This window comes from Aquila chrysaetos, chromosome 8 (assembly GCF_900496995.4).
Source record: "Aquila chrysaetos chrysaetos chromosome 8, bAquChr1.4, whole genome shotgun sequence".
NCBI classification, from domain to species: domain Eukaryota; kingdom Metazoa; phylum Chordata; class Aves; order Accipitriformes; family Accipitridae; genus Aquila; species Aquila chrysaetos.
The window spans coordinates 4,014,126-4,036,403 of NC_044011.1; the positions used below are offsets into that span (position 1 = coordinate 4,014,126).

Sequence of the window (22,278 nt, forward strand, 5' to 3'; positions counted from 1 at the left end):
CAAAAAAAAAAAAAAAAAAAAAAAAAAAAAAAAAAGCCTTTAGGAGCCTGCAACTGCAACCCTCTGATATCTATTAGACCTCCCTCCAAAAATCACAGCTTCCCACCCTGCCCTGCACCCCCCAACCTGCACCGGCAGATGTGGGCACCCCAAAATCCTTCGTCCCCCTGACCCCGAGCCTGTATGGGCGTGCAAACAGCACCGGCACCGCCTGTGAGCCCGGGCATCACGGAGCCGGGGTCAAAGCCGGCGTCCGCCTGCAACCCCCCTTGCTGACCTCTTTCCTCACTGCCCACAGGTCTCTAGAAACTCCAGTTTACTGGGAAGTTGGAAAAAAATGGTTGGTTTGGCTCCAGTTTGGCTGGTGACCAAGCGCTGATGAATGGATATTTCCTGCGCCCCGCCAGCCTCTGTTCCCAGCTGTGCCGGGGAGGGGTTTTCCCGGTTTTGGGGCATTGCGGAGCAGCCTCTGACACTGGTGGGGGCCTCGGGTGAGCGGCGCAGCCGAAACGGGCTCTGCAATCTCAGCATGGTGCTGGTATCCAGAAATCCCAGTGAGGGAGACCTTTTCCAAGGTTGGTGTTTCCGATGGGTGACCCCCCAGGGGAAGGGGCAGCTCTCCATCATTTTGCACATGAGCATCTTCCAAGGCTGGTGCGAGAGGAGCTGGTGCTGCTGCGGGACTTCGTGTTGGGCAAGAGGTTCTCTCAATAGCTGCATCTCCAAGGATGCCCGCGGCTCTGTGGGATCCCATCCTATAAAGCTCCAGCTGGGATTAGGCAGAAAAAACATCCTACACGAGGGAGGGTGCTGGCAAATGAAGTGGCTGTTGGCCCAGGAAGGCAGGCGAGATGCCTGCAAGTTTGAAGATGTCCGTTGGTGCCTCCGTGCTGCCCCAAATCCATGCTGTGCCCTATGGGATGTGCTCAGAGACACCCATGGGACACCCTGCAGAGCAGGGGGACCAGTCGCCACTGTCCCACCCCTCTCACGGGTGCCGGAGCGGGTGATGGACACCCACCTACTCCCAACACGCAGGGTACCCAGGGCTGCCAGCGCCACAGACCAGAGGGACGGGAGGTATCGAAGGATGTGGAAAAACGCGTTGCCACGGAAACGGATGCTGAACCGCTCTCGGGGACGGGGGCTCGGGGGACGCTGGGCGAGATGAGGTGTCCCCGGCGGCTGCCCTGGGCCTTGGAGGATGCTTCCCATCGGCTTGCATCGCCATCACTAGCTGCACGGAGACGTTGTCCTCCCCCTCCCCGGAGCGCGTGTGCGCGGACACGTGTGCGATGGCCGGACCGTCACTGCAGCGCGTTGCGGGGGGTGCAACCGTGGCGGTACCTCACTTGCGAAGGAGCATGACTTGCCCTCAGCGTTTTGGATAAGCTCCTTGGCTTGCCAGACCTGCAAAATCTCCCTGTCTGCAGCTGGGGCACCCACTGGTGCAGCCCCCAGAGTCCCCAAAATAAGGAAATAAGGACTTTGACAGCAAATATTGCTTAGGGGAGCTCTAAAGTATCAGCCGTGAGAGCAGTGTGATGGGAGAGGGCGAGCAGGGGTGGTTGTGTGAAGGAGCGGATATTTACGGATGGCCCTGGTGCTGGCTGGGAAGATTTGGTAATTTTTTGGCCTATATCCCAGCCCTATGGCCTCTGGCTGGGGATGCTCAAGCCCATTTTCCCCTTCTTTTATTATAAATAACATTTTTGGCTTCCCCACCCCATTTCTCAAAGCATTCAAGGGTGCTTCAAAAATCTTGTCTGTTCCATCTCTCTGTGTGAGCAACCAAGGAGCTTCTGGAGGGGAGAGAAAGGATTCCCTCGTGATTTAAAGCTCAAAAAGAGCTTTTTTTTATCAGGCGTGCAGCCTTGTGTGTTACTTTTCCTGATGACTGTGGTTTTGTGGGCACACAAAACCGGTTGGTACACATCACTGTGTGGAGAAATTTTTTCCTTCCTCTCCGGACCCAGAGTTTAAAGGCTCCTGCTTTATTTACTGACGAATTCAATCTATTATCATAGTGTATAATTCGCTAAGCTGCTTTCCTAGATGCAGTGACGCTGCCGCGAGGGAGAAGAGAAAAACCATCTCTCCAGTCCAAAATTTTTCATCTAAACAAACAGCTTTTTTCTGATCCTTAAAAAAAAAAAAAGAAACACCCCAAGGAACTGGTTTTTTGCCATTTATTTCAGCCTTGTGATTGCTAAAATAATTAGGAACCATCAGAGTAAGCGCTGTGGCCAGTGCAGCCCCCTGATGTCACCTGGGCTTGGGGACTGGGCTGGCAAGAGGGACCCAGGAGTCCTCGCTCCGGGGTCCTGTTGTCTGACCGCGAACTATCTCTGCTGAGGGTTTTTGGCAACACCACAGGGCTGTTTCCAGCTTTTCCCTGGATAAAAGATGTATTTAAAGCCTGGCGCGTTCCCTGGGCATGGGGATGGGGTGCAATGGACCGCAGGGAGCTCACCCCCCGGCCCCGGAGCAGTGATTGCTGCTTTATTACCACAAGTGCACACTCAGCTCTTGCCGGAGGCTGAAGGCAGCAGAAATGCTCCTTATCGGCACGATTTCCACTCTGTCCCACAAAAAAAGCTACCCAGCACGTGCCTGCCCTAGGACAAGGGTTTATGGCCCGGGGGAGGTTGGTCCTCGTGCGGACACGCGTGAGCCGGGCTGGCTGCATGGGACTGTGTGTTTCCCCCCAGCTTCAGCGCTGGGTGGCTCGGTGGGGCTGGAACTGGATGGAAAGGGGGATGGAGATGTGGTTTCCAGTGTAGGATCTCTTCAGGCTCCATCCCCCGGGGTTGGGACCAGCACCAGCAGCCCGAGGGTGCACTATGACATTGCAAGGCCCTGAAAACGCAGCGTGCTGAAGGCAGCCGTCGGCTCCGGGCCCCTAAATGATGTGCACGTTTTGGGAGGGTCGTAAATAAATGCAAGAGCCCGATAGTCAGCCCCTGGGGACCCCCCGGCCACAGTGCAGGAGATGTGCCCAGTGCCAGGCACGTGGCCAGGAGCATCACAGGGCAAGAAGTAAAAGCCTGGCCAGAAAGCATCCCTCCTCCTTCATCCCTCCTCCTTCATCTCTCACCCTTCATCCTTCATCCCTCCATCCCCCCCTTCCTCACCAGCCAGCCAGAGCTGGGCACCGATACGGGGTGAGCGAAGAGGCCAACGTGTTCCCTCCACACCCATCAGCCCAATAAAACATGGCAAAGTCCATTATTTCCCTTTTTTTTTTTTTTTTTTTTTTCCCCTTCTTTAATAACCGAAAACAATCCCAGCCTGAGGCGAGCGAGCGTGACTGCTCCGGGAGCATTAATCATCCGCTGTGAGCCCGGTGTGGGTTATCGCGGCTGTTTATCCAAGCTGCTATTAAAAAATCGCCATAAACACGCCTTCAGCCTCTTCTGAAAGAGATTAAGTGTTTGCACTGGCTGCACTGATCGTATCGCCTGCCCGGCTCAGCAAAGTTGTGTTCCCAGAGAGGAGGAGGACAGGGCAGCTTAATTGCTGCCAGGAGGAGATCCGGGTTTCCAGGGGAGCTTTGTCCCAGCTGGGAATCACCCATTTTTCAGCCTTCACAGGATCCCAAGGAATTGGGGACCAACCCCCCCATGTGACCCAGCAGGACAATTTGTACTTAATCCTGAGCTACCCCACAGCCACTCCCTTGGCAGCCACAGAGCCTTCCAACATGACCTTTTTTTTTTTTTTCCTCTTATAGTTAGTGAAAAACTGTTAATTTTGCCCCAGGTTTGGGGTTTCACAGGGAACTGCAGCAGCTGGGGTTGTTTCAGGCAGCAGCTCAGTTCCTCCGAGGCAGCTGGGCTCTTGAATCGCAATCCTCCGGGGAGGCATCTTGCAAATTAGCATTTCTTAGCAATAAAAACTTGATTTAGGAAGGAAAAAAAAAAAACCCAACCCAAAAGAGGTTAGATCAGCAAAATGGTAATTTGATAATCTCTGGCAGAGGGAGGGGAAGCCGCCCACACCAGTGTGGGGGTGAGCAGCCAGGAAAGGGCAGAAACTGCTGGTTTTACCATGAATTATCAGTTGATGATGTTCCTATCGCTCCGCGGATGCTTGGCAGCCCAGGGAAAACCTGGAGTGGGTGCCGGGCTTGGCCGATAGCTGGAGCAGCATCCACTGAGCCGCTTCAACTCACTGATCTGCAGGAAGCTGTGGCAGCCCCGAGCATCCCCAAACATCCCCGAGCATCCCCAAACATCCCCGAGCATCCCCAAACCCTGCGGGTCCACGCCAGCACTGGCTCTGCTACCTGACCGGCACGTCACCGTGCCAGCAGTGCAGGGAGGATTTCATTATTGCCAGCTCAGGGAAAGCCCAGGAGAGATTTAATAAAGCCATTATGCCCCCAGCAATGTCTTTAATTAAAGAGCTAGTTACAAATGGCCCACTGTTCCCCAGTAAGAGGAGGGTGCTGGCTAGCGTTGAAGGGGCTCGTTTGTCCCCACATCGGCTGCCTCTGAGTCCCCTTGCACGTGGCCGTGGGGGACAGGGACCCCTCGGCAAACGCTGTCGTGTGCCACCCTTGGGTTTGTCCCTGCTGTGTGGATGGGACAAGCAACCACGTCCATTTAATCACGTAGGGCTGAGAGCTGCTACGTCTTTTTGGCTGCTGAAAGTCGAGATAGTTCAGCTGGATGTGGCTACAAACATCTATAAAGCTGTTTTGTATTGCATTACAGCAGTGCTGTTCTCAGCACGGGGTGAAGCTTTTTGTCTTGCCAAGTATCGTAAAAGATGAACCCCCAGATCTCATCCCCTTGGAGGCTTTTCCAAGGGTCTCAGCTGGACCACGGTGGGGGAAATCCTCCCTCCACTCTGCCCAGACACCCGGCCGGCCCTTTCCAGCGGGGCCACAGCCCCCGCGGCTCAAGGTTTGCAGTTTATGGTGACTTTTATGACTTAGCTGATTAACTCTGGTAAACCATTTCCCAACAACCGCCACAGCGATAAAGCCCGACCGCAGGCCGGGAGGCGGCAGCGGCTCCTACGGCAGCGGCGTACGCGGCCTCCCGCTGCGGCGGGGTTGTTCCCCGTGGACGAAGGCTCGGGGTGGTGGCCCTGGGACTCTGCCCTGGGCTGCAGCGGGACCCGGACTTTGCTCTTGGTGTGACAGGTCTCCATCAGGTCCCGGGATTGCACCGGGATTTCAGCTCTGCTGAATCACGCCGTGGGGGTTGTCCAGCTTTTGGGGTTTGTGCCCCACGGCACGTGTTCCCGACGGGGGGGAGGGGAAGAGAGGTGATGGGGATGTTGGGGGGAACCTCGGTAGGGTCTTTGGGGTGTGTTTGCTGAGGAGGGGCAGGTGAGAGCAGCCCTGTGGGCCCAAGGGGAAGGGCTGGGGGGGGGGGACACAACCCTGTGCCCCGGTGGAGGTGGTTACACCTCATCTTCTGCACCAGGGAAGAGCCGGATTCCATCAGCCACTCCAGGTCCCAGGGTGCACAGGCTCCCATGGGTGGTCCAAAGCTGTGGGTGCTCCAGGACCCCCCCCCACCCAGCCGCTCCAGGTGTGAGGGTGCGCTGGCTCCCATGGGGGATTGCTCCGGATCCCTTTGGGGAATCCAGGCTTAAGGATGCTGCCGATCCCCAGCCGGTCCGTACGTGGTCACTCTGCATCCCACGGGTGATCCCGGCCCGAGGATGCTCCAGGTCCTCCCGGGCGGTCGGTCCCTCCCCAGGGCGCTGCGCACCGCGGGCTCCTGGTGACACCTAGTGGCATCGTGTGACACAAACACCCAGACAGACACCCAGGCAGACACAGACAGACACCCAGGCATGGGGGGGGGGGCGATCCGGGGGTGCTGCTCGCCCCGGTGCGCAGCGCTGCAGCCCCCGGGGGACCCTGCCCGCAGCCCGGCCAGGAGGAGCAGGGAGGGGGGACCCCCCCATCATCTCCCCCCCATCATCTCCCCCATCATCTCCCCCATCATCTCCCCCCATCATCTCCCCATCATCTCCCCCATCATCTCCCCCCCATCTCCCCCCCATCTCCCCCCCATCATCTCCCCCCATCATCTCCCCCCCTCATCTCCCCCCATCATCTCCCCCCCCATCATCTCCCCCCATCATCTCCCCCATCATCTCCCCCATCATCTCCCCATCATCTCCCCCATCATCTCCCCCATCATCTCCCCCCCATCATCTCCCCCATCATCTCCCCCCCATCATCTCCCCATCATCTCCCCCCATCATCTCCCCCATCATCTCCCCCCATCATCTCCCCCCATCATCTCCCCCCATCATCTCCCCCCCTCATCTCATCTCCCCCCATCATCCCCCCATCATCTCCCCCCCATCATCTCCCCCCATCATCTCCCCCCCATCATCCCCCCATCATCTCTCCCCCCCATCATCTCCCCATCATCTCCCCCCATCATCTCCCCCATCATCCCCCCCTCATCTCTCCCCCCACATCTCCCCCCCATCATCTCCCCCCCCATCATCTCCCCCCATCATCTCCCCAACACCATCTCCCCCCATCATCTCCCCCATCATCTCCCCCCATCATCCCCCATCATCCCCCCATCATCTCCTCCCCCCATCATCTCCCCCCATCATCTCCCCCATCATCTCCCCCATCATCTCCCCCCATCATCTCCCCCACACCATCTCCCCCCATCATCTTCCCCCATCATCTCCCCAACACCATCTCCCCCCCATCATCTCCCCCCCCATCATCTCCCCCCATCTCCCTTCTCTGGGTTTTTCTCCCTCAGGGCCATCCCTTGGGGGAGCGCAGGATGCGGCCGATGGTGCTGGAGGGGTTCGTGGGGGTGGTGGTGGGGGACACGGACAAGTGGAGGTTTGGGGGGGGGGTCCCCCAGGGACATGTCACCCAGCTGCCATCCCCCCAAGCCAGAAGCCCGGCCAAGGGCCCCACAGGGGTGCTGGCTCCCAGCGGGTCACCCCAGTGCCGCTGATGGGTGCAGGGGGTTAGTGGGACCCCCATTAAGCGCCAGACCCTCGTTAGCGCTGTCCCCATACCCACGAAATGGTGACAAAGCCGCTGTGCCCTGTACAGGGGACAAGGCCCCCCGGGGGCTGAGCCAGCAAGTTTGGGGGGGGGGGGGGGTCCTGGCCTGGTTTGGGATTGGGGTGTCACAGGGTGCGGGGGCTCAGGTGGGTGCGGGCAGAGCCTGGCGCGATTTGGGGGGGGGGGGTGTCACACACGCTGCCAGTGACACCCCCTCAGGGACCGTCCCCACAATACACAGCCCCCCCCTCCGTGGTGATTCCCCCCCCCCCCAAACCCTCAATTTTGCAGCCCCCTTTCCCCAGCCTGCAACAGCACCCTCCCTCTGCAGCGATGCTGGGGGGGGGTGTGGGGGGGTGCAGCCCCCCCCCTCGCTCTGCCATCACTCCGTTGCCTTGCCAACGCGGTGGCCCTGTCCCTCGCTCAGACACTGTCACCGCTGGGCCTGGCGCAGGCGGCAATACCCGACACCCACAGGTAGGGGGGGGGGGGGGGGGGGGCACAGGGTGGGCTGCCTGGGTGGCCACCTCCAACCCCCCCCCAATATATCACTCAGCCCCCCCCCCAGCTCTGAGCTGGAGCGAGCCCCCTCCCCTGCAAGAGCCTATAACCCCCATCAAGAGCAAAGAACCCCCCCCCCCAAAAGCCTCCCCACGGATTTTGGGGGGGGGTCTCAACCAGAAGCTGTGGGGAGGGGCTGCCAGGGTATGCAAGGTGCACACACCCCCCCCCCAGGCCACATGGGGAGGGTTTAACTGGAGACCCCCCCCCCCTCCAAAAATGGGGAGCGCTGGTTTTGCCATGGGAGGGGGGGACTGAGGATCTGGGGCTGTGCTTGGGGGGTGCTGGGGGGGGGGGGGCAGAGATGCGGTTGGGGGGGGAGGACACAGGCAGGTCCCCACCACGGGATGGCTTTGCAAAGGGGCCCGGCCACCCCCCGTTCTCCCAGGCTGGGACCAGCGGACGGGACAGTTTTTGGGACAGTTTTAGGGCTAACGGGCAACTCGCAGAGCCGTGTTCCCGTGGTTGGGGGGGGGGGGCGGGGGGGGGGTCGCTCCCTGTCCCTCCATCCTCAGCACGGTTGGGGACCAGGTTGGCCCCCCCCCTGTGCGAATGCCACCGGGGCCGGGTGTTTGCATCTGGCAGGAGGATGCACAGGGCAGGATGGGAGCGCGGGGGGCACCCATTTGGGACCCCCATTGGAGCTGGCAGCCCGGCGGCAGTGGCGAGGGTTTGGGGGGGGGCTGTTGCGAGGCAGGGAGGAGATGGTGCCTCTCGCTGCCCCCCCACACCCCCCCCCCCCCACACCCGTCCCGCAGAGCATCCCATGGCCCCGGGCGGTGAGGCTGGATGCGGGCAGGCGGCCTTTGCAGTGCAACCTAATGGGATAAACCAATTCCCTTAACCCATTTATCCGGCTGATCCAATAAAGGTGGCTGGGAATAAAGTGTGTGCGTGGTCTTAATGCACCCCCCCCCCCCCCCCCCCTTCCAAGCCCCCCCAGTCCTAGCAGTACCTTGGGTCCGTCTGCCGCAGCCGGCTGGGCGCTTCTTCCCAGAGGCAGCTGCAGCGGGGCCAGGGCAGCGGTGGGACGTCGGCCGTCGGGACTTGGTGGTCCCGGCTGACGGAGAAGCAGGAGAGGTGGCTGTGCCGGTGGAGGCGGCTCCGATTCCCAGGCCAGCGGGGAGCATCGGGGGATAACCCAGCACGAAGCACGACGTGGGTGCAGGTGGGTGGCGGTGGTGGTGGGGGGGCCATGGGAGAGCTCTCCGGGATGGCCGCAGCGTGGTTGGGTACCACCGTGTGTCCATTCCCCCCCGCCTTGCCCCCAGCACGGGGGTTTGCTCAGCCCCGTGTGCCCAAGGGCCATCGCTTTTGTCGTGGGGGGGGGGTCCCAGGCAGCCTCGCTCATCCCTCTGCTACCTTCCTCTAGCAGGATTTGGGAGGTTGTCGTGGGGGTGGGTGAGCTGGGGAGGGGGCGAGGGTGGGACATGGGATGCGGATGGAGCGGGAGGGATGGGGATGGAGCAGGAGGGATGGGGATGGAGCGGGAGGGATGGGGATGGAGCGGGAGGGATGGGGATGCAGCAGGAGGGATGGGGATGGAGCGGGAGGGATGGGGATGCAGCAGGAGGGATGCGGATGGAGCGGGAGGGATGGGGATGGAGCAGGAGGGATGCGGATGGAGCGGGAGGGATGAGGATGGAGCAGGAGGGACGGAAGGACGAGGATGGAAGGATGGCGCGGTTGGAGGGCTGGGGCAGGAGCAGGACGGCGGGGACAGGAGCGCAGGGCCAGGCGTGCCGTGGTGGCTGGGAGCCACCTCCGGGCGCGGGTGACGCAGCGGCTCCGGCAGCACCAGGAAGCGTCCGGCTCCGTCCGGCTGCGTGGCAGGTGAGGGCGGAGCGGCGGTGCCCGACGTCGCCAGCAGCAGGACCCCCCCCCGCCCCCAGCACCGGGGCCGGCCGGGAACCCCCCCACTCCCACGCGAGGCCACCCGTGGCTTCGCTGCCCTGTCCCCTCCGTCCCCGCAGGCCAGCATGGACGGAGCTCCGTCGCCCGCCAGCCCCGCCGGGCTCTCGGCGTACGTGGTCGTGTCGCAACTGCTGGGCCTGACGCTGCTGGCCACCACGGGCGCCTGGCTGGGTCGCTACCGGGGCGGCGTGGCCTGGCACGGCCTCCTCCAGTTCAACGTCCACCCCCTCTGCATGGTGCTGGGCATGGTTTTCCTCCAAGGTGACGGTGAGCAGGATCGCAGGACTAATTGCCTCGTCCCAGCCGCAGCCTTTCAAAGCCCCCGGAGCTGCAGCTGGGCAGGGAGTGACGGGGACAAAATGGTGACGAATGAGACCGGGAAGATGCTCCAGGACACCCCCACCCCACCTGCGTGCAGCACCCTGGGGAGACGCGGGGTGCCGGGGAGGTGGGGGACCCCCGAGGATGCTCACCTGCCCTCTCTCCGGCAGCTCTCCTGGTTTACCGGGTCTTCAGGCACGAAGCCAAGCGCTCCACCAAGGCGCTGCACGCGCTGCTCCACGGCCTGGCGCTGGTCATCGCCCTCGTCGGTGAGCGCCGGGGCAGCCGGGATGGACGGATGGGGCTGGATCCGACCCCGGCGGTAACGGGCTCCTCTCCACAGGCATCGTCGCCGTCTTCGAGTCCCACCGGACCAAGGGCATCCCCGACATGTACAGCCTGCACAGCTGGTGCGGGATGGCCGCCTTCGTGCTCTACCTTCTGCAGGTGAGGGCTGGGGAGCCCCTGGGGGGGGGGGGGGGGGGGGGGAAGAGACCCCGCAGCCCCCCCGTAACATCCCCACACCCCCCCAGTGGCTCCTGGGCTGCGGTTTCTTCCTGCTCCCCGGTGCCTCCTTCTCGCTGCGGAGCCGGTACAAACCCCAGCACGTCTTCTTCGGCATCGCCCTCTTTGCCCTCTCCATTGCCGCCTGCTTGCTGGGCATTACTGAGATGCTTCTCTTCAACATCAGGTGGGTGACCGAGCTGGGGGGGGGGTGGTGGTAGCCCCCCAGACCTCCCTGACCCCCAGTAAAGGGCTGCTTCAGCCCCATGGGGCAGAGTCTGGCCCCTGCTCGGGCTGTGGCTCTGCAGTTATTAAATCTCCCCCCGGCCTCCCCGCCTCCCCCAAAGCCTTTAGTTCTGCTCCTGCTGAGTCACTTCCCAGATGAGGTTTAACAAGGGCTGGATCCTGCGACAGCTTTCTTTGAGGATGGGGGTAAAATACCCACCCTCGCCTCTCTGCAGCCAGGCGTTTTCAGAAACCTCCTGGGACGCTCACGTCCCCGAGGCCTCTGTCCTAGCAGCTGGAGGACGCGGCGATGGTCCCAGCAGCACTTCGGGGTCCCCCCCCAAACCCCAGCACCATAGGGACGTGGTTATGGGGGACCCCAGGAGCCACATCCCTCTGGCTGGGGGAGCACATCTGGCAGGGGAGGTGCTGGGCTGCCTATAGCCCTGCTACGGGACCGTGGCCCCAATTTTCTCTGCTGTCACCAAGAGCGTCCCTCCCCAAAGCAAGCAGCACCCGCGTACTCCCCTCTCGCTCCGATTTGGGGGAATGGGACCCTTCCCAGTGCGTGTGCCCAGGAGATGAGGACGAGGAGGGGGTCCCAGCGACGAGGGTAGGGACAAGCCACCCACACCCCAAGGCTTGAGCATCTCCCTCTGCCCCCGCAGGGACTCCTACAGCCACTTTGTGCCCGAGGGTGTCCTGGCCAACACCCTGGGAGTGCTGCTGGTGGCCTTCGGGCTGGTGGTGGGCTACGTGTTGACGCGGGACGACTGGAAGCGCCCGCCGCTGGCCGAGGAGCTGGCCCTCTCCATGGACTTCAAGACCCTGACGGAGGGCGAGAGCCCCGGTGGCGGCAGCCAGTGACGTCCCCAGCTCCCCGGTCCCCGGCACGAGCTCCTTGGGGTGTCCGTGGGACGTTCCTGCGTACCCCGTCCCCAGCGTCTTGGGGCTCTGCCCGGCTCAGGGTGACAAGGACAGCGGGGGAAGGACACGCTTGTTGGTGTAACGCTGCCCGTTGGGTTCAGCCTTGCTTGGCCTTAATCTTCCCCAGCTCTGCCCTGCGCAGCCCCCGGTAACCCCCCCCCCCCCCCCCAAGCCTGCCCTCAGCCCCGCAGGGACGGCAGTGCCACAGGCAGGGGCTGGCAGTGGCACTGGGGCATGAAGGACGGGGGTCCCTGGGCTCTGCCGTTCCCAGTGCCGACGGGCAGAGGGGATGTTTGCCATCACCCCGATTTCCCGCTCGCTGGCAGCCCATCGCCCTCCAAGTGCGGCTGCGCGTGGGGGCTGCTCCCCCCGAAGGGCTCCCTGGGGGCTCGGAGCGACCCGGCGCCTGTGCAGGTTCAGCGTCTTCACGTCCGAATTGTTTTCACCTGTCGTGTCATGTGTCGTCTGCTCGGTGGATGTTCCTGACATCAATAAATGTTTGCGGCTAACCCCGTCCTCCTCCCATCTCTGCTCCCCCAGCTCATTGTTTTGGGGTACCCCTGAGCTCCCGTGTGCCACGGGGAGCCGGGAAAGGAGCCGCCCGAGGGGCCGGGGAGGCCAGGGTGGGTGTTTGGGGTGGGATCGTCCTGTCCGGACCCCGTGCCGCGCACCCGGTGCCGCACAGCTCAGCGGTGCCTGCGCGAGAGACCCCATGGGGACATCTCCAGGGTCCGGCCACACACTGGACGTGCCTATGGAAGTGGGGGAGACCCACTGCCGCGAGAAGGTGCATCCCTGACACACGGGCTCGTCTCCTCCGCTGAAAGCATCCCCTCTTCCTTCTGGCTTACGGCACAGGCAGCCGTGCAGGTGAAGCTCCCGGCGCCGCAAAGCAAATGCAGCCCCCGGCAAAGGCACAAGCCCAAGCCGGGGGGGTTTTTGCTCACCACAACCCCGATGTGCCGCATCCTTCCAGCGCTGCCCATCCAGTCCGGTCCGGCGGCTGGAGGCAGGGATGCTCGCAGCTGCGAGGGGCGTTCAGCTGCAAAACTGAGCCCTGGGTTTGGGCAGGGATGAAGCGAGCAGGCACACGGGTTCTCGGGAGCTGCAGGGCACCGAGCTGTGCTTTCCACAATTTAATCCAGAAAACTCTCTGACGCGGTTCCCTCCCCTATTTTATTAATGCCCCTTACCTCCCGGCGGCAGCAGCGCTGCCTCCGTCCCCTCCTGCTCCCGGTGGTGCCGGGTCCCCGTCCCCGTCCCCACACAGTGACAACCAGACCTGACCCTTGTGCCGTCCCGACATCCCCAGGTTATTTCCATGCCGAGAAGCCACAACACGCTCCTTCACTCACCGCAGCGTGGGAAAAACGCCAGGCCAGACGCCGTTTCCAAGTGTTAACCATTTATAAATAAGTACATTTTTTCATACATACAGTTTTCATTGTACAGATTACAATCTGTATACATTGGGGGGGGGAATGCATTCTTTTGAACTTTTCACATCTATCTCACAGCTCACATGTACAGACAAGAAAACTCTGCTCAAGCAAATACAGCAAAGGAAAAAATATGTTTTCTTCTTTCCTTATACATGAGAGGCGAAGGCCTCTGCTGTCGGCAGGGGTTGCTCTTCCCACTGCACAATATCACAACTGTGTGGTGTTCAATATATCAGTAGAGAGAACAGAACATGCATTGAATAATATACTGTACAGAGAGAAAGTCCTTTACATCAGAATTATAGAAAAGCTAAAGGAAAATTTAAGTGTCTTAAAGATCTTCCCAGCAAGTGTCTCGGAGGATGGCAACCAGGGAATTGTACCAAGCACAAGGTGTGTGTACTGTACGTGTTTGTACCAAACTCAGATCCTCTCGGATGTGAAGACAGAAGGGAGACGAAACGCTGAATGCAACACTATGGGAAAGAAAAGGCTGGACAGGGATGACACCGGCAGTACTGGCAGAGTCCACACGAGTCTCTGGGTTATCGGTGTAGCAACAAAATGGACTTTACGTAGCACACAGTGCTGCTCTCAGCGTCTGGCTTATCAGTGCACAGCGAGGCAGACCCACGGTGAAGTGACCCAATGCCCCGGGCGTGAGGCTTTCCCACCCACCCAGCACGACCCCGACCCGCCGGAGGAGACAACCCGCCGCCCCACCGCCGTCCCCGGACAGCGTCACCTGGAAGGGACAAAGTCTTTTGGCAAAGCAGCCCTCTGTTTTCGCGACTATCGGATGCGATCCTGTTGGACGGGACCTGGCTGCTGACTCCCCAGTACCGTGACAGCTAGAAAATGAGCGGGAGGAAAGGATACGGCGGATGGGTTTGGTGTCCGTTGGCTTTCCCGGTGACGGTCGCACTAGCTGCGTTTTCTCTCGGGTAGGTCTGTAACAGTTGCGGTGAGATCCAGCTGTATAGTCAGGAGTTGGACATGAACGCATCTTGCTAAAGAATTGAGCCCTTAGTGGTTTATATTAGAAAAAAGAGTTTGATTGAATGAAAATCCAGCAACTATTCACACAAATCTGAAAAAAACGCAGATTAACTTTCAACCATTGTGCTTTGTGTCCAACACGCACCCCGCCAGACTTTGCGTAGAGCAACCAGCACGGGGTGAAGGCATTTATCCACAGAGGTCCCAGCGGGTACAACAGCTCTTCCCCTAAGCCCTTGGTCAAACACCGTTAATCCCGGTAGAAAAGTTCTCTTGAATTCCCAAGACTAAAGCAAAGTACAACCACCAAAGAGCTCGCGACAGCTCACCGCGGACCCCCCTTTGCAAGGAAGGCGGAGGACGAGCAGGCACACCGGCTTGCTTTTCTCTAGATAAGGCGGAGCTGGCACTTCGGTTTTAGCTAGACTTCTTCTGGGTAACCCTGAATATACAGCAACCTTTGTACAAGGGGACTGAATCGCTCCAAATTTAGCAGCCACCCTGGTTCCGGACCTAATCCAAGTATGGCTTAGGTGTTTGTCATACGCACACACAAATGTTCACACTAGCCAAGCGGTTTTCTTTACAGCCAGGTTAAAGAAAAAAAACCAAAAAGTTCAGTGCTCGGACCCACCTGCGGGCACCGGTGCCAGGCAGCAGACGGACAGACAGACATACGCACTCCTCGGTTTGTCGGGAGCTGGCCAGCCTGCGCCCTCCCAAGCAGCGGCGCGGAGAAGGCGGCTCAGGCTGCGCGGCGCCTTCGCCTTTGGAGACGGATCCCAAGGGATCCGTCTTTGTAAAACACTCCCTTTCCTAAGCACTAACGACTATTTTCAAAGCCCTCCAATGCCATTCCCAGCCTGGCTGGTAGGGGACCGCTGCAAAGCCCCCCACCAGGCGGGTGTCCCCTCCCCTGGGACCAGAGCATCCTCCCAGCCTGGGAGATAAAGCAAGAGGCGGTGAATCCCCACCCGCGGATGCGGCAGACACCCACACCCCAAGCCGGGAGAGAAGATTTCAGCTTCGCGGCGGCACACGCAGCTCTCGGAGCGGCTGCGGGCAGAAGACGAGAGACAGCTGGTGGGAAGGTCAGCTAAATACAGGGGTCGGCTTTGGCATCGCCTACCCAACGCGCCCCAAGAACCAAACCCGGAGGTTTCAACGTCATCAAGAACCTGCTTTACTCGCTGCACCTAGGAATCCTACTCGCTTGCAGGACGGGAGCTCACCAGCGGTGCCACTGCAGCCGGGGAAGGGATGGAGGCGCTGGCTGGCAACATTGTCCCACATCTTAATTACTCAAAGAGTAATTAAATATGTAGCACGGACGGACAAGACAGCACCGACCCTGAAACTCTGCGCATGCTTCCGCAACGCGGCCTGGGCTTGTCAGATCTAGATCTAAGATGACAGGGCGAAGGGACGTCAGGCGGGATCTGAGCCTCGTGCTCCACCGAGCCACGTGTACAACAGCGCGCTTCACAACAGGACCACGCACGACAGCACAATACGAAACAACCTCTGCTTTTCGTCCATGCCAAATCCGAATCGTGACTTTGAGGACACAGGGCACTGTGTAAAGAATGGCTTTTCCAGGGAGCAGTGTGCTCCTCACCCACCCGGGGACGACAGCAGCCATCCTGCCTCAACTGTCCCTAAGAGAATTGCTGGGGAAGTGCTTTAAAACCACCGCAAATAATTTTGTATTTAAAAATTACTCAATCTGTTGATGCTTATATACAAGAGTCAGTTCTTGTGCTATAAATGTTATGATTCATTGCTTCGTTTCTTTTCTTTTTTCTTTTTTTTCTGAAAAATACACTAAGAGACAAGAGCTGTTTTGCTATTTTCTAATGAAGACACTACTCACGCTTAAATATCCAGTATTTATCATAGTAACAAATTCAAACAGTAAAGTGCACCCATTTACAGAGAGAACAGATGGAAAACCATTAGTGCAAGAATCCTGTGAAAAATGTAACACGTGGTATCGTGAAAAAACCTGCACGCCGCAGTATTTAAGCCTTCTTTCAGCTTGGTGTTTGTGTTAAAAGTGTGAGCTGTTTTCTTTTTCCCTTAAAACGTCTTCATAAACCCAAAAGTTATACACAGAAGTGCTGTGAGGGGATGTTTCGGAAGGACAGTACTGGGAGCACACGGCAGTGAATAGCAAAAGCAAAGCACGGGCAGTTCTCGCATCGCTGCTCTCGGACCGTCCCGTTTGCATCTCAGTGGAGAGAAACGGCTCACGGCCATAGCACATCTCGCTTGGCCGTATAAAATAGGGACGGGGCTGAATTTGGTTACTTTTTCCTTTCAAAGAAGCAACTAAAGGTAGGAAGCCACTCACTCGATCAGAAAGCTGGATGGGAGGCGTTGAGCAAAGCGACTGGTGCTGCTCCAGACCCACAGATACGCATGTCCTAGCTATAGGTGCACTGTATGCGGAGAAGAAATTGGTTATTCCTTATAAAGCAGAACACGCTGCTTCAAAAAAAAGAGAGGAAGAAAAAAAAAATCATCACACCCCCTTTGCAAGGGGAGAAATAGTGCATGAAGCTGAGTGTCCCCACAGCCGCGGGGAGCCCACCCTACCGAAGGGTCCCCCAGTCTACCGAGTCCTGTAATAAAGCAAAGAGTCAGCACTGGGTTGCACCTCGAGAAAGAAAACACCAACCTCAATCCAAATACTGGCTTGGGCAAATACCAAATAGCCCAAAAGAGCACAAAAATCGCCAAACCCCATGGAGGAAATACCCCCTAAACACTCTCAACGTGTCTATGAGACACAAGCTTCCATCGTCCCAAGGTATGCACGTCCCAGTTTGCTCTGAGCGAATTAGGCAACGAAACAGCAATGAGATGTGCTGATCCACACACAGGAATAAAAAAAGAAAGCCCCATCGAAGCCAGGGTTTGCTTAAGAGTTTCAGACCAAGTCCTTAGCTGGTATAAATGGATGTAGCTGCACTGATGCCGGGCTGGGGATATGCTCTTTTACACCAGCGGAGGTTGGACCCCATGATTTGGTTCAAGAAGTCTTGCAATCTATTCGTATAGCCCTTTGGAAACACCGAAAGGTATCGCTTCTCCTGCTCAGCACTGAAATCGCTCTTAAGAGTTGATATGAGTGAGGTTCGGCATTGGGCAACAGGCACTATTTTGCTTTAAAACAAGCTACAGGGTTATCGCTCTCCCCCCTGTTCATCCCACCCTTCACCCTCAGTAACTGACAAGGCAGATTACAAACCCACCAGTAATAAACGAATCTGTAAAGAAAGTTCCTCCACGCCCTGCCCGCCCCCCCCCCCCCCCCCCCCCCCCAAATTTCAGAGAATAATTGAAAAATTATTGAAAATCCTATAAAAAGGATTTTGGAACCGTCTCCTGCTTTTCACACTGTCTTGATGTGATTTGCATTTGATTTAAAAAAAAAAAAATAGAAAAAACAACCCAAACCAAAAAATGTCCTGAAATAGATCGCATAAATAAATTATAAATATCTCTGTTTTAACTACAGCTCCTTAAAAAGCAAAACATGGTCTCTACCATTTACAGGTATGGAACACGGCAATCGCTTTCCAAGATTTTGGAAACGGATCTTAGAGGAGCGCAGCCCTCGCTACAGCACCGGCTCCCCGGGTGGGAGCGAGCCGAAGGGAAGGGATGCTGCAGGGCTGGGTTTGCTGAAGGACCCCTCCTGTCTGAGGAACCATCGTGCCACGTTATGCATCCTCATCATAAAAGAATTCTAAAAGAATTTTTAAATTGCAATTTTCTTCCTTGAATACCGTTTTCTAAATCAGATTTCTGTTTTCCCTTGCAAGTAAAAAAAGTCCACCAAATGAAACCCCCAACATTAAACCGTCCCGGTGAAAACGCGGTGTTGCGTGTGAGGTGCAGTCATCCGCTAACTGTGTGAAGAAGTTGTTGTAATCCCAGTTCACGCACAAGAGGTTTCTGGCCAATTCCCTTGGCTGACTAAAACGCACACGAAGGGCCAACTTGAATCTCTCAATGCTTGTAAAATGCCCCAGAGCAAATCGGTGTCGGGGCACCCGGCAGGTAGCTTGCAAAGCAGCAAAGCATCGCGTGATCCCCACCCCTTCTGGCCGATGACGCGGTTAAATAACAAAGGAATCCAATTCGGATTAAACTGCTATAAACCGGATGAAGCAGGATGGTTACTGTGCATAGCTACTCGGTATCAAAACTCATCGTGCCCTTGCTTGCTGTGGGTAATTTGCTCCTTGGGGCAAAGAGCCAAACGACCCTGCTGGCACGGGGACCTGCGGATGCAGCCTTGGGAAAGGCTCCTGTGATCCCTGCTCTGCTCCCGCTAGGAATTCCTATCAGAACTGCGTAAGAGCTCGTCGAGACAAAAGAAACCCATTTAAATCAAACGCGATTGTCTCTTGAAAAAGAGCTGGTTACCTCCTGCTGCGTAGGGGCTATTTCTGGACCACCCCGCACCACGTACTAAGATATCCTGGTTGGGAACTTAGCTGGAATTGGGCAAACGATACTGGCTCGGCTGATGTTGGCTTCACGGTCAGCTGGGGAACGAAAGGGCTGGAGCACGTGCATGGCTGTCTGACCACCACACAAAGTACCGGAGAAACTTGGTCATGTAGCTACCAAAGAGAAATAAAAATAATAATAATAATAATAATAATTATAATAATAATATGCATGGAAATCAAGCTTGGAAGTGTGTGCTGAAAACATGAGGGTCTTACTCCAACAAGCGTCTTTTACACATTAGACTCCACAAATGGTCTCTTTGGTTTGATTGGGGATGTCTGCCCTTGCCTGGAGTCCCTGGAGAGCTGCCTGTACAGGTTGTCCTGGTAGGCCTGCGCCACAGGCAGCGTCCTTGCCACCTTGACGTCGGGATACGAGGAGGCTTGGGTGACTCTCTCCAGGAGGTCTCCCCGGGACCCATTGGCCAGCATCCCATGGGGGCTGTAATAGTCTTCCTCTAGCAAATGGCCATTCTGTGCATTGTTGGTTTTGTTATAAAAGGCAATGTTGCTGATCGAAGAAGGCGGGCTAAATGATTCCGGCTGGGGGAGATTGCCAGGAGACGTAGGACTAATGACAGTGTCCACTGACGACACAGCCCAGGTCCGGTTCTGCTGATGGAGGTGGGGGTACTGCTGAGTCCGAGCCGTTTTATCTATGATTCCCATGAACGGTGTGGTCCGGGAACGGGCTGGCTCGCTGGGGTAACCCCCCTGCGTGGGAGAGACCGGAGAAAGTTCATCGCACGATCTGTCATAAGCTGGCTTGAGAGGAATCTCCATTTGTTGAATCGAAGCAGAAGGGCGGAAATTGGGAGTCAGGTTGGAGGTGGAGGAGATGCTATTGCTGGAAGGAGAGAAGCGGAGGCCAACGCTCTGAGAGTGGAGCAGGGGCCTTGGAGTCGGCGGGTGAGGCTTGATTTCGCTGGGATTAACTGTGATGGGCCTTCTGATGAGGTGAGACACATCTGGAGAGCCCAGCTGGCTGGCGGGGAGGGAAGAACGTTCCAGGTCAAGCTTCGAGTGACACACCGGATAGTAGGAAGCGGACTGGCTTCGCCCGATCTGAGGTGTCTGGCTGTATCTCATACCCCCCCTGTACGCCGAGGACGGTCTCTGCGGAAGGTCTTCTTTAGCCAGCCCGCCGTGCTGACAGATCGCTCCCGCGCTGAGGCTCGCCTGAACGTGCTGCACCGGTCTGCTGTCACCGACGATGCCCCCGATGGAGCCCTGGTAGACCAACCTGCTCTGGCTAACCCCCATTTCCCCTGACGCTGACTGGTACTTGCTGGCCATCGAGTGGGCAACCTGACTGTAAGCACCAGTTGGGATTACGGTACTCGAATGGACGGCTGAGCTGGGCTGGTTGCTCCTCACGATCTGCGCCTTGGCTGGCTGCAGCCTCAGCCCCTGCTGCGGCACGGCCACGGGGAGCTGGGGCATCTGGAAAGACCTCTGCGTCATCTTGGACAACGGAGACTTTGGTCTACCGGGGAGCTGGCTGACTCCGCTAGGTTCTTGCGGATAACGAACCGGGGAACCAGACTGTGACCTATAAACGCTCATGCTTTCTGCTGGGGGGCTGGCGCGATACTGAGGACCTCTACGAAGAGGAGAAGGTGGTGGGCTTTGATATTCCTTCCCTTGACTTCCGACAGGAGGTGGGCTGAAGCGGTAAGAGGAGCCCTGGTGAGCAGGGGACGTGTGCGGAGGACTGGGTCTATAATGCGAGTTTTGGTGCGTCGGAGACAGAGCAGGAGACGTGGACTGGTACCCTTGCCTGGTTGGCGAACCCACGGAGCTACTGGACCTGAAATCAAAGACCTGATGAGAGCCAAGAGGTGAGCCAGAAATATAGGCTGAGTCCCTGTGAGCTGGGGACGGGGGTGGGCTCTGGATGATGGGCAGCCCTTGGTTTGGCCTGGACTCTGTCTGCAAGCCAATGGAAACGTTTTCTACATCCTGCTCAAGGTACTCCTCCTCAAAGATGTCTTGCACGGAATACAGCTCTTCATGCTGGACTTCAGGTTCAGGCTCCACCGGGAGTGGCGGCGGCTGCTGCTGCTGTTGCTGCACCTGCCTGCACTCCTCTTCCACCCGCATCAGCAGCCGCTGGATCTCACGGTTGTTGGGACACAGCTTGATGGCCTCGTTCAGGTCCTCCAGGGCTGCTGAAAACTGCCTGCTTGACAAAGGGACAGAAATGAGAACTGAAATTACTCTGGATTGGAATGGAGCCGGTCTCGGAGGCTCCTGAGGGTTAAGTGGCTTGTCCGTGTTACTGAGGGAGATGTCTGTGATGGCTACCACTCGGTGCGTCTCTCAAACTCTGCCTTATGTGCCTCCCTCGGATTTATTTTATGCAAACTGAAGGAAAACACTGCCAGTCATTCTGGAGAAGAGGGGAACACAGTCCTGAGATGGCACAACTCCGACTAGCAAAACCGCCTGTCCTCTGCAGTGTGCGTTACAGGCTAATTAATTACTCCTCACAGCACCGCCAGGAGCTCTGCCCCTGCGTTAACAAACGGGAAACCAACGCATCAATAACTAAGAGCCAAGCTCACCACTACTGTAAACAAGCGCAGCTTTGACGGAGTTGCAACCGCTTACGCCAGTGAAAATTTAACTTCTGCCTGATGCCAAGACCACACAGTGTCAGGGCTGGCTCCAGAGCTCAGGGGCTCCCATGGGTCAGCGCTTTAGGCAAGGCTTGTCTCTCCAATTTTGCAATGGATTTGGCTAACTTCTTCAGAATGAAGGAATCGAGCAATGTTAGGGAGCCTGCGAGCCCCCGGGGAAGCCTTTGCAAGGGAAAGGCCAGCCTGTGAGGAGTAAAAGGGAGGTGGGGGTTTGGGGAAGGGGGTTGTCATTTACAGGGACACTGTTCGCTTTTGAGCAAAACCATCTGTTTGAAAACGATTGTCATCTGGGGGGGACGATCACACCGAAAAACTCCCCAGCACCTCCCAACACCGGCCTAAGCTTTTGCACAAGCCATTGAAAACCAGGTGGAGGAAGGAAAAGCCTCCTGTTCCCCAGACTGTGCTGACCTCAGGGGTGCTGCTGGGCACAAACTGGGAAATAGAGAAGAAAAGCCAAAGTTTCTGCTGGAGAGACCTGGGGAGAAAAGGACGCTTATATGTGGGGAGGCTGATATCATCTGGAAAGGAACCCGGTTCTTACGCTTTCTTACAAGTGTTTTGGAAACAATGGAGAGGAAAACCATTAAAGGAAAGGCATTAGGTCAGTGTGGCTCAGCTAGCAGGACTTCTCTGCAGAACAGAAGGTCATGGCTTCACCTCCCACGTCAAGGCCCGGTGGACCAGGCAGCGCAGCATCAGCTGGGCCAGGAGCCTGGTTCCACGCATCGCCTTGAGCATGGAAGGTCAAATGGCGGTGGCGTCTGCTGAGCTACGAAGTTTGCACAGGTGGACTTGACGTACCTCCAGCTACTGGCGGTTCTCTGCACTGCCATGCAAGGCATTTTGGCTGCCGTTTAAAACTGGGATGCGTGCCATGACAGTGCACCCAGCCCTTCAGCACAGGACTCAAAAGCAAGCCCCTCCCGCTCATTTAGGAATGGCATTGATCGGTTTTGAAACTAATCTAATCTCACGTCTTTTAGCCTTCAGGGAGGTTAACAAGTGAATCCTCCAGGCTCCATCTGAGATGCAGAGAGATCCCAGTGCTGCAGCTCTCTAGAAGCTGGTTGCAGTGCTCTGAGCACAAGCTATGCCTGAAAGCTCACCGGCTGGCGCTTGCCTGCACAGTCACTGCACAGCTAGTCAGCAGTTTCTGCCTTGCAAGAAGTGCTGTAGGACAGAGACATTCACAGATTTTAGGG

General features: G+C 57.6%; 2 protein-coding genes across 19 annotated transcripts in view; one reads left to right on the forward strand and one right to left on the reverse strand.

The window, feature by feature from the left end:
* Window positions 1-7,412: 7,412 nt before the first annotated feature.
* LOC115345216 (transmembrane ascorbate-dependent reductase CYB561) lies at window positions 7,413-11,973 on the forward strand. Of its 2 annotated transcripts, none has more exons than XM_030023669.2 (7): window positions 7,413-7,489; window positions 8,571-8,741; window positions 9,547-9,754; window positions 9,979-10,077; window positions 10,152-10,255; window positions 10,342-10,499; window positions 11,206-11,973. In XM_030023669.2, exons 3-7 carry the CDS (start codon window positions 9,553-9,555, stop codon window positions 11,402-11,404), a joined length of 762 nt encoding a protein of 253 aa, XP_029879529.1. In that variant the 5' UTR covers window positions 7,413-7,489; window positions 8,571-8,741; window positions 9,547-9,552; the 3' UTR covers window positions 11,405-11,973. The 2 variants fall into 2 exon arrangements, with proteins under 2 accessions (XP_029879529.1, XP_040981540.1); XM_041125606.1 differs by lacking the exon at window positions 7,413-7,489 and adding an exon at window positions 9,369-9,406 and having other exon boundaries at window positions 8,705-8,741.
* An 879-nt stretch (window positions 11,974-12,852) lies between these two features.
* The window catches only part of TANC2 (tetratricopeptide repeat, ankyrin repeat and coiled-coil containing 2), a 290,145-nt gene continuing 280,719 nt past the window's right edge, over window positions 12,853-22,278 (reverse strand). For 14 of the 17 annotated variants that reach the window (XM_030021416.2, XM_030021420.1, XM_030021407.2 and 11 more), the window contains one exon: window positions 12,853-20,616. In XM_030021416.2, coding sequence (XP_029877276.1) covers window positions 18,663-20,616 — 1,954 coding nt within the window. In that variant the 3' untranslated portion in view covers window positions 12,853-18,662. The remainder of the gene's footprint in view (window positions 20,617-22,278) is intronic. The other 3 variants (XM_030021413.2, XM_030021415.2, XM_030021425.2) reach the window with 1 other exon arrangement.

What these genes read in the sequence shown, in the direction of transcription:
- LOC115345216 (XM_030023669.2), top strand. Translation starts at nt 9,553, where the DNA reads ATGGACGGAGCTCCGTCGCCCGCCAGCCCCGCCGGGCTCTCGGCGTAC. An exon ending in GCTGGTCATCGCCCTCGTCG is followed by an intron (nt 10,078 to 10,151) that starts GTGAGCGCCGGG and finishes TCCTCTCCACAG; the next exon opens with GCATCGTCGCCGTCTTCGAG. An exon ending in TCGTGCTCTACCTTCTGCAG is followed by an intron (nt 10,256 to 10,341) that starts GTGAGGGCTGGG and finishes ACACCCCCCCAG; the next exon opens with TGGCTCCTGGGCTGCGGTTT.